Below are 12,205 nucleotides of genomic sequence, written 5' to 3' on the forward strand. Positions count from 1 at the left end.
ATGCCTGACAGTAAAGTCCAATGTTATGTATGGCGCAGTGTATTTAATGTTAGAAAGCCAGCACTTGTTCATTTCTATTACATAGAAGTATTATGTATGTAATGATGGTCAGTTAATCAAACCACTGTTTTTGGAAACCGAAACAGGACTCTACAGTTGTTCTACACCAGTAACGAACAACCTCCCGCATAAATGAGGAGAACGAATAAATTTAGAATATTGTCGCCGGTCAAAAGGTTGCGAGGAGCCTGCGACTGGCCCGTGGATCGAACTCATCATCGTTCGATTGGTAGTTTCGTTTTCACCGCACTGGTGAGCCGGGCGAGACTATTTTGCAAAGAGAAAATAAACCTGTCTAGAATGTTCCCCCACCCCCCTCTACCACCTACTAAAATTCTAGTCGTGGCAACCTGCATAAATTATCAAATACAAGTTCATATATAAATGTGTGTCGCGAACATCTCAGTACAATTTTAGTTCAAACACTTAACGTACAACTGATTTCAAAAATGTTAAAAATGTTGACGAATGTTGTCACTGCAAGCTTCATTGTTGTGGTAATTATTCACATATGCATTTCGGAACCGCACTGTTCTAAATTTCACTACGAAGAGAAGCTCTTAGAAAAAATGATAAGACTTGAAATTTCTGTGGAAGCTATGAAAAAAGAAATTGAAGAGTCTCGGAACCAAGTAACGACAACTCTTGGTAATCTACAAACAGAAAGAAGCACATGGAAGGAAACACTACTGACAATGAAAGACGCAAGTGTTACAGCTTTAAACACTGCCATTCAAGAGACAAAAACACAGGTTAAAGACGAATTGAAGGTACTATCAGCCGAGAAAGAAAGATGGAATAAAGAACTAAAGGGTGTGTTCCATTTTACTTATTAACTTGTATATGCGTCTAGAGAAAAAATGCTTGCAGCATGATTTGTTATTAAAATGACATTAGGAACATAACCATAACATTTTACTAAAATTTTATTTTTATAAAAAATTTAAAAGTGCTTATTGAAAAAAATGCTCATTCTACTTCAAGGTCGGTCGAGCACTAATTTAATATTTGCTAAATCTTGGTATTTAGAATGAAAAGAACAAGCTTGATTGTTCGTTAAGTGCATTCTTTGACATAAAGGATGAAGGAAAAAGAATACTTTTAGTCAACTACATTAAACTAATAAAACATAAGTGCATTACAGGACGAACATCGAAATTAGTTATTAAATCATCTCGGAATCAATTACATTTGTATTTGACGCATAAAAGGAAATTGATTCCCAAAGTACGGTGTTATGTTTAGACAATCGTGACTTTTTATTTAATACTAAACCGCGATGCACGATGGTACGATGATCAAAACGAGATGGCGCGATGGCACGATGATGAAACAACGATTGTACGATGGTGAAAACGCGATGGCACGATGATGAAGTCGCGATGGTGCGATGGTACGATGGTGAAATGTCGATGTAATATCGCGTTTTCATAATCGTACTAACGCGTTTTCACCACTGTACCTTCATGCCATCGAATTTCATCATGGTACCATCGTGCCATCGCGTTTTCACCAGCGTACCATCGCATTTTCACCATCGTGCTATCGCGTTATCACCATCGTACCGTCGCGTTGTCACCATCGTGCCATCGCGTTATTACCATCGTACCATCGCGTTTTCACCATCGTACCATCGCGTTTTCGCCATCGTGCCATCGCGTTATCACCATCGTACCATCGCGGTTTCACCAACGTACCATCGCGTTTTCACCATCGTACCATCGCCTTCCGGTTAGAAATGCGTAGTTCCGTGCACTTGTATTTTCGTCAACAATAGATGAATGTATTTCAATGTATTTTGTGAAAAGAAATTTACCATTTAGATTCTGCTGTTTTGCAAGTTGTTTTACCAAATGTTTAAAGCGACTAACCCACACATCGTGGTGTCAGATTTTAAAAAATCAAACTTTTGCTTTATTCGCCTATATGCTGCATATTCGATTATCTTACAATGTATTTTTCATCAAATTCTGTTGAAAATCGTTGTTTTCCTAACAAATTTAAGATAAAAACATTCGTCTACAATTTCTGATAAGGGTTTCCCGGCTTATAAAAAAACGGAATTCCCGTCAGCAAACATCACGTGACTATCAATAGAGCGCACACGTATAGGTTTCGCACACTATTCTGACGTTTTGAAATAAAACAAACAAAACAATAACATAACCCTTAGTACGTTTACGATTGCAGACAGTGATTTTCTCGTTGGGCCTAGTGCGGTTACGGTATTCGTATTATACTTTTTCGTCGTAAGTTCGATTCCCAGACCCGTTAAATTTTGTCTTTAATTTTTTCTTCACTACAATTCAATGAAGACAAAACGAGTTAGTAAATCTAGTTCTAACATGTTCACTGAAATTATATGTCACAACTGACATGTAATTATCTCCAAATACGCTCCACCTTTAAAATGATCTAATTTTTTAAAGCTTTCCTGTGATATTTTTAAACATGTACGGGTTAGTTTTATAAGTTTTATAACAATCTTACACTTCACTTTAATAAAAGCATTACCCGGCCATAATTTTAGGATTGATTGATTTATAGATACTACCAATTTTATACGAAAATAAGAAACAAAATTAGAAACCAGAGAAAAACAAACTTACACTAAGTATGTAATGCAAAGTGAAAAAAAATTGGGGATAGAACTTCCGACGAAAATGTATAAATTATACAAATACCGTAACCGCTCGGCCAACGAGGAATCACTGACTAAATCATAAACTTAGTGTATTGACTTAATTTTATTGTGTTATTGTTTTGTTTTCACTTCTAACCGCCATAATGCTGTGCGCTACCTATAGTTCGGTTTTGCGGTGAGCGATGTTTGAGTACTTTTAATAATGGAACGGTCCGTTATTTAGGTAGTGTTATTCGGTACGATAGTGGTTCTTACCTAAATAAGGCAAAGTAAATCATGCCGACTACCCTAATCGGTAGACGAGTATTAACTACATGCGCACTTTTGGTTTGCTGCCCACGTGATGTTAGCGTCTAAATATACTGTCACGTCTCGTTCTATATTCATCAATGTTTACAAAATAAAGCGTTGTATCGGTTTATAAAGGTTCATGAGAAAAACTGCGAAAATTCGAATATTTCCGTAATTCTGGAAACTATAAACTGGTCAACCATTATGTTTCATGTAAATATATGAAACAGTGGCGGCATTTTGCCTTTCGGTGATAAATTATTTCAAAAATTACAATTCACAATGTGTGGGTTAGTCGCTTTCATGCTCAGTTCATTAAAACTGAGCCAAACCTTCAAGGCCACGTCCTTTGTATTTTATGTATGCATGAAAGTAAATAAAAAGCTGGATGTAATAGTCACATGATATTATTCAAACTCAGCTTATTCTTATAGAAGGAACATAGTGCAATGTGAAAATGAGATTGTATCAAGACTGTATTTTACTGACACATATACTATACCACTGCGCATGACCACCGGAAGGCGATGGTACGATTGTGAAAATGCGATGGTACGATGGTGATAACGCGATGGTACGATGGTGAAAACGCGATGACACGATGGTGAAAATGCGATGGTACATGGTGATAATGCGATGGTACGATGATGAAAACGCGATGGCACAATGGTGAAAACCGATGGTACGATGATGAAAACGCGATGGTACGATGATATGATGGTGAAAACGCGATGGTACGATGACGAAAACGCGAATTTACATCGACATTTCACCATCGTACCATCGAACCATCGCGATTTCATCATCGTGCCATCGCGTTTTCGTCATCGTACATCGCGGTTTAGGATTCAATAAAAACTCACGATTATCCAAACAGAACACCGTACCAATGAGGATGAATGTCAAGTCCATTATTTGTTGACACGCTGCCTCAATGACTCAAACATTTCAGCCAGTTTCTTAGTTAAAGCTCCATGCAAGTCAAAATTACTGCACCGACAATATCTTATTTGACCTCTGATCCGCAGTGAGACCTTGACCTTTGAGATAGGGATCTGATACTCTGCCAATTAAGAAGCAAACCTTACTTAACCAGCTGTTTCTATATGGTTTATAAATATTTGTATAGTTAAATACTGTTAAATATAATAAAACATACAATATTTACAAATTTTATTCTTACAGAGTGCGTGAAAATACCAGAGGTCGTTTTATTCTCTGCAAGACATCCAAAGGACACCTCACTAACAAATGGAAAAACCGTGGTTTTTACAGAGATCATTTTGAATAAAGGTGATGCTTACAGCAAAGAGAATGGTGTATTCACTGTTCCTTATGCTGGCATCTATACATTTACTGTACAATTCTGTGTGAATCCTGGAAAATATTTTGATTTTGCTTTCATGGCTAATGACACGCCGTTTAAGATATCACGGATCCATAGACACAGTAGTAGTTACTTTTCCTGTTACAGTTTCGATGCCATAACCATTGTTGATAAGAATGATAATGTGAATATTAAGATTATAGCCTGTCATTCAGGAACAGCTTTAGGGGAACACAGTGATTATTACTGGAACACATTCTCTGGTCGTCTTATTCAGGCCATTTAGAAATTTAAATAAAATGCTTAAAGGCCTAGATTCACTACTATATAAGTGTACCCTCCCCCCCCCCCCCCCCCCAATCCAATATACAACTCCCATCTTATCTGCTGCTTATCAGCGATTATGTAATAGCAACTGATTAGAGGGCAATTAGCACAGCAGGGACCCCAACTAGACCATGAAGATGTGTGCAGTGGAGTTGAAAGAAATTAAGTTTTCTTTAGTAAATGTGGAATGAAAAAAAAATATTATTTTGATATTATGTAGATGATAATAACTATTACTTTAATGTTATAATAATGATAATAATGATAAAAGATAATCATAATTATTATTATTATTATTATTATATTATCATTAGTATATTATTATCATTATTATTATTATATTACATATAGGATGATAAAAGATACAGTAATAATATTGAAAATAATAATGATAATAAAACACAAGCTGGTGAAAACTTCTTTGTGCTGATAAAAAATATTTTTCGATTTGAAAATTGATTTTCATGTATTCATGTAATCAACATTATTTGAATATAAAATTATTGTGTTCCATCTATACTCAGTTTTCATTTTCAGTACTAGTATGTTGCCAAAAGGGTTACATGTTTTGCTTTGTAACTTTGAAATTCACATTCTGTTTTCAATTTAGACTAATGTTACTTACAGTATTCTGCAAGCGTTAGATGAGTGAAAGTCACATTTTTCAGAAATAACACAATTCTCCAGACAGAATTTGAAAAAATAAAAACTTGCAGGTTTCTCATTATTTCATTATTATGAAAATAAGTTTCTGATTATTTTATTATTGTGTTTGATCAACAAATATTTTTCTTTACATAGAAATGCCAAAAAAAAAAAACTAGTATAATTTTAAAAGTTATCAATTATTCATTAATTTAAAATAAATTACATAATTTCCTCTTCTCACTAATAGATACACTTGTAAGGTAGACTGGCTCTCCAATAAACAATGACCCTTGTTTATTGGAGCCATACTGTGATGGTCATTAGCCCCCAACTGTGCTGGTGAAGACAAAAATCCCTTGGCCCACTGCCAAAATCTAGGCCTTTAAATACCAACAGCAATGTAAATATATATGTGCACAACGACGAATACGACAGATATGTTAGAACTGTGTATATACCATTCTTATTGTGTTAGGCTGATGTGTGGATATTTGCGTCAATGCATTAACTATTTACAATAAGAAATAAGCAGGAAAACGATGAAACATTCATGTCAAAAAAGATAAACTGAAATTTTAACTTCTTTCTTCTAGTCTCATCTATGTACAGAACATAAAATAATTATCTTCCATTGTCATGCACAGCCGTACACAGCCATTCTGTAAAAGAATTATAACAGATTTTTCACAGTACATTGTATATTTGATCAAGAAACACAGTCATAAAGACAAATAATACTATTTACATGCTAAATCAGAGGAACAATTGCTAATTTCAAAATTAAGAGCTAATTAAAACTGAAAGTTTGAAAATACTGAATGATATGTATCATACTAAGCTAGTTCCCAGATAGTAGACAGACAGGCGATGGACTAACGTTGGGCCAACAGCGGACACTTTGTTGGCCCATTGAAGAATGTCAACGTTTGCCCAATGCAATTTCGCGAGTCATTATCCCAAACGATAACTTATATGAAAAAAAAACCCCACTAAAACTTACATTTTATTTTCAAATAAGTGTGGTTTTGTTTAACATTCAACACTAAAAAATCTAAGAATTTTTGTCAGCAAGTTTCCTAAAGAAATATGATAGAATATTTCATCACTGCAGCATGTCAATTATAGATTCCAGCCTTGTATAAATCTAGCTGAAAAACTAAATTCTGTCATTTTTCTTTTTTCAATCACTGATTAAATCCTATTAAAAAGAATTACAGTCTGTATTTTACCGTCCGATCGAATTATGATTACGAATGGGTGCAGAAAAGTATTTAATTAAATACTGCATGTTACACCTACCCACCGGGTATATATGTAGGGGCTTATGACAAAACAGTGACCCGTAAAATATATAATTATATATCACTAGGGAAAATATTTTCATACCATTTATGGACCAACGTTGGGCCAACGATGTTTCTTCTGCGTCTGTCTTTTCCTGAAAATCAATATTTGGCCAATGCAGAGATATCTCTGACGGAAATTTAAAGTTGGTTCAACGTTGGCCCAACAGCTGTATTTACAATACTCATTAATCATTGTTGAGCCAGCAATGGCCCAACAACGATTATCCTTTGACGGCTTTCCTTCGTTGGCCCAATGACTTCATGTTTACAGGGTTGTCACGTTTTTTCCTTTATGTTGATAAAAATAGACTTTTGTTTTGAACAAACGTCTCAACTTGCTTTTCATCTTCTATATATCAAGAATATATGCCTATATAAACATACGTTTTCTACTTGAAATAGATAGGTTGAGAGTCTTTAGCCAATTTAGCGTATTTTAAATACTGTTGAAAAATATCACTGGGTCAAATTAAAACAATATCTGTCCAGCAATACCACTGGATCAATCTACATGAAAATCCAGCTTAACAGAGATTTGAAATGCTATATAAGAAATACTTGTGTGGTTGTTGATATCAAATCATTTCCATTTCTTATCCAATACAATATTTTAATTGTAATTTGTAAGAAAAACTTGAAATTAGTTGTTCTCAAGTGTCAGATCTTAAAACAAGGACAAAGAGGGAAAACAGAAGTCATGTCCCAAGAACACAGCCTCCTGAAACCGAAATCTTACTGTAGTGCGTATGTGATCGAGAAATACTTGTAAAACCCTTCCCAGACATTTTTGTTTTCAAGACACGAAAGAATCCTCGAGGCTTGTCGTAAGAATTAAACATTAGCAGCAGGTGTTTGATGGCAGACACGGGGAGAGTGACTTTTGAAAGGGAAGTTTGTAGTAGAAGTACTCTCACAGACGACCTGCCGCATACATTTTACATCTTTTATACAGCCGCCAAAACCATGGGCACAACTTCATAAATCGACGATTTTCTTTGTTGGTTGGGCCACATCCTGGGGGAGGTTTAAAGTTTTTAAGTCATTTGTAGTTAGTTTGATGAAATATTTTAAATGTTTCTTCGTTTTATAAAACATTAAAAACTGTTGATTGTTTTTGGAGAAAATCAAATAACTCAGTGTGTTGAACAGAGAGATTCTGTTGTGAAAAATACATTGTGGTTATAAATTTGAAACGATTAAACTTTTAAATTCAGGAACGGTCTGTTACCACAAGAGGCCTTAAAAAGCTATTTATGTTTAACAGTTATTTGGTTTCATTTTAGTAGGTATGATAAGGTAGAAACTGTCGCAACTATTGTTAATTTTAACATGACCAGCGAATAACCTACATACATGTAGAGCAAGATCTATCTCGGGTTATTCTGCAATAAACCACTCTCGTGCAATGACGTCATCCGATCCAGGTGCGTAGCACAGTCGTAAAAAGTAGTTACCATTTTTTCTAACACTGCTGATACTAGTATGTCGTGTTAGAATCGAAATATTACAAGTTCCAAAGTGTGATTTATCGTAGAATAACCCGAGTTTTTCTTTATAATGCGAAACAATATATCACTCAGGCCTAAGTCCTTCGTGATATATTCTTACGCATAAGAACTCAAAACACGGGTTATTCTACGATAAACCACGTTTGGGAACTTATTATTTCTTAAATAACTTCTGAATTAAACAGTATTCCTTTGGTAATTACAAAAGGTATTTAAAAACATGCATGATATAAGTTGTTAAAAACAATGCTGCAAACACCATATATTAGACAAAGCATTCAATTCAGTCTGCGCTTGTACGAGAAAAGGACTCTTGTATGATGTTAAATAAAGTTTGACTTGTGGAATGCCTTTTCAGAAGTGATATATGCTATATGTTCTTTTATTCTCTACTTGATTTAGCAGTTTTTGCATGGTTAAGTTTGTGAATGTCAGCCGGTTTCTCAGTACACACTAATGGGAATGAATTGAAACTTAATACAATTGTTCACTGTCATGATTTGACATTCAGTTTTGTTTTTTTATGTAAGCTGGTATCTCAGTGCCCACTTGTGGGAATGGATTGAAACTTCACGCAGTTATCCATTGTCATGAGCTGATATGTATTGTGCAGGTTCCTCAACCCTGTTCTGCAATTTTACAGGTTATGCCCCTTTTCTGACTTTAATATTCATTCAGTTGACAAGGCTGTCGAATAGTTGAGCGTTGCTGTCCTCCGACAGCGCTTATTAACTTTATTTGGTCACAGATAGATTCAAAATTTCCGTATAACATCTTAAACACAAAATGATCTGCACCTAGCCACAGATAGATTCGCAGTTTCCTCATGCTTTTAAATTTTATACTTTTTTAATTTTAAGTAAGTAACCTTTTGAAGGTATACCTACATATAAAGATTTTAATAGTTTTATGTTGGTGACTTAGTCATCTTAATAGATATTAGGTTTTAGAATATGTAAATGTGTATAGATCAAATTGTCGCTTATATTTCTGTATAGAAAGGCATACGTATTTTTTAAAATATTGTAATATCGTAATGTTTTATCATGCTGTACGTATGGGGAGACGTAAATAAACTATTTGACTTGACTTGACTTAAGATCTGATATTTATACTTGTTTTTTTATGAGTTTGAAATGTGACCTAGAAATTATTATATTTAAAATGTATTGATATAGCAAAATGTATTTTCGTCTATTCTCCACACATCAAATATGACCTCAATATGCTATATATTTTTTTTCTCTACTTAAAGATTTGATATTTATCCTTGTTTTTATAAGTTTATCATGTGACCTAGAAATTATTATATTTTAAAATGTATGTATGTAACGAGATACTTTATATGTATAAGTTACTGAAATAAAATTATGATCTGTTCTGTTCTGATAAAAATAATGGTGTCGTCTGTCTCACACTAACGGCATGTACAATTACAGGTCATGCCCTATCCCATAAAACAGTATTAAGATTAATTTGTATAACATCTTGCACGTTTTTTATTTCAGATGTGCATTTTGGACAAATTATTTCATCTGTTGATATTTATATATTTATATGTCCAGGTGATTTTAGTGATGAATATTGTCTTAGATTAACCTCGTAGGTAAGGCTTTTCTATAAAAGTTATATTTTGGGCTAATTTCTATTATAAACATGTTAAAAGTGCACGGTATAGCCACATTGTTGTATTTTTCTGCTAATAATCTTACAATTTATACGGACAGCAGTGAATAATTGGATAGGTTTTCAAAATCTACATGTATATTTATTAGTTAGTCTTATGTTGGGCGTTATTTTAAACAGCGATAATCTTGCAATGTTTTCATAAATCACAGTGCTCTAAAATTCAATACGACTTTTTACACGTTTTAGCATGAGGTTTAGACAAGTTGTAACATTCATCTATCTAAACTCAAGGACTTTAAAAATGCCTCATCCATACATGGAAATTATTTCAATCTTACAACTTGTGTGCAAATATTTTTTATATTCACTTATTATTCAGTATTCATTAAATTTTATCCGATACTCAGGCTTCTTTTGTGATACTTGAAACGTGACCGTTATCACATGTTCCCACAGAGTGCATGTTGTAATTCATGTCATACCAAGTTCACAGCCACGGTTTCCTCGTGTAATATTGTTTTACCAATATAATATGAGAAAGAGAAATACAAATGTATCAGAAAATGGGCCATGCTCACGGCAACACGATGCTTTTTATCATATCAACATGGCATTGACATATTTTACCCAATAAACAATTGCTTTTAACAAACTAAACCTACTTTTATTTACCAAACAATATGATCAGAATACTATGAAGCGAACAATTATGTACTTTTTTAAATCTTGTAAATAATATATGAAGCGTCTATTTTATCCTTCAAAATTTGTTAAAATTTTATACTTCAGAGAAAAAAAAGATAGTTCAACCCCTCCTGCACAGTATTTTAGTCAAATAGAGATTCAAGTTTATGAATTACTGAAATAGCAAGTATACAATATACTAATTTCATTTATAAATGTATGCTGTAAACGATGACAATAGCTTCAGAAGAGAACATGCAATAATGGCGTAGATACTAAAATAGTTTAATACCGCTTACAAAGTCGAAACAGAGGTTATGTTTGGAATGTACTCATGATATAAAATCATACAAAATTATTCATCAAAAGCTAGCGTTTAACTAAATAAAAAAGCAATGTCTAAAAAGGGGGCATACTTACTGCCAGCATTACGTCACCTGTGCATTGCATATCATATCATTAAAGTGAACAAGCTAAACCAAAGTGTAGTTCTATATATCACTGCTTTTAAAGAATTTAAGATCATGTGGTTTGTCTACGTCAGTTCTCACCGTGACGTCAATTTTCAAAGAAATATTTACCAAAGTACGACAATAATATTTTATATATATCTATATTGTTGGTGTAAACTTTCAAATAATTTGATTTACGAAAAATAAATATACAGTTAAATTCATGCGAAGACTTCATTTAGAAGTTTTGTTCAGTGCATTACGAAAATCTTGGATTGAATGTTTCTTTTAACTGTTTATATGGTTACTTTTTAAAGTACTTGAGTGTACTTATATAAACTAATTGAACAAATAAATACTAAACGATATTTGTTTAGACCTTGACAATTAGAACTGATTCAAAAATAATATTCCAACTTCAAAGTTTTCGAAGCCCTGTACAGGTTTAAAATTTTATGCTGTATGACAGCAATAACCACAAAACTGTCAATAGAAAGTGTCATTAACCAGACGACAAGAATAATCCTTTTAATTTTGTCGCGAATCAAAAAAAAAAAAAAACAACATCAAATGAGTTACTACGGCAAAGTCAAAACAATTTTCTCCGTAGGATTCAGAGAAATATTACTTGACTTAAAAGCAAGATTTGCAAAATTTATTTAATATGTAAGCAATTGTGTAATCTTTTTGTTTACATGGAAAATGTGTGTTTTTGTTTACTTGTTGAAAATTGGCTTGTAGTCAGTAAATCAGTTGGTCTAATATCCACCATATTATTGGTTATTAAAATAAATTCATTTTTGTCATTAAAATAAACCCATTTTTTGCTTATTTTGCTTATTCCAGATAGTAGTTTATAATTAATATGTGTCGTGGAGACAAACACTCAGTTTCAGTTCAAAACCTTGACGTACACTTGAATAAAATGGTACATTTTCTCTGAGAGTAACACGAATCAAAGGCGGAGAACGAATGACTTCAGACAAACTTAATGTGGAGAAAATGCGCCTCGCTTGTGGATCCAAATCAACACCTCTCAATAGGATGTTTGTGTTATCCATATTGTGCTTATTCATGAAAACGTATAACAGGTTATTATAATCGTGGATATTGCCCCCTCCACCACCTACCAAACATTTGGTCGTGGGGAACCAGCATAAATGTATTTACATTAGATTAGACATACATATGTATCGTAAAGACTTCCACACAATCATCTAACGTACATTGGACTTGAAAAAGGATAAAATGTTTCCAAATTTTGTATCAGCATTTATCATATTTGTGAC

General features: G+C 33.4%; 1 protein-coding gene across 1 annotated transcript; it reads left to right on the forward strand.

The window, feature by feature from the left end:
• The first annotated feature begins 503 nt into the window (after positions 1-503).
• On the forward strand, positions 504-4,624 carry LOC128559668 (uncharacterized). The gene is made up of 2 exons (XM_053551991.1): positions 504-873; positions 4,181-4,624. The coding sequence occupies exons 1-2, from the start codon at positions 510-512 to the stop codon at positions 4,606-4,608; spliced, it is 792 nt and encodes a 263-aa protein (XP_053407966.1). The 5' UTR covers positions 504-509; the 3' UTR covers positions 4,609-4,624.
• The last annotated feature ends 7,581 nt before the right edge of the window (positions 4,625-12,205 follow it).

The sequence above is a fragment of the Mercenaria mercenaria genome, chromosome 9 (assembly GCF_021730395.1).
Source record: "Mercenaria mercenaria strain notata chromosome 9, MADL_Memer_1, whole genome shotgun sequence".
NCBI classification, from domain to species: domain Eukaryota; kingdom Metazoa; phylum Mollusca; class Bivalvia; order Venerida; family Veneridae; genus Mercenaria; species Mercenaria mercenaria.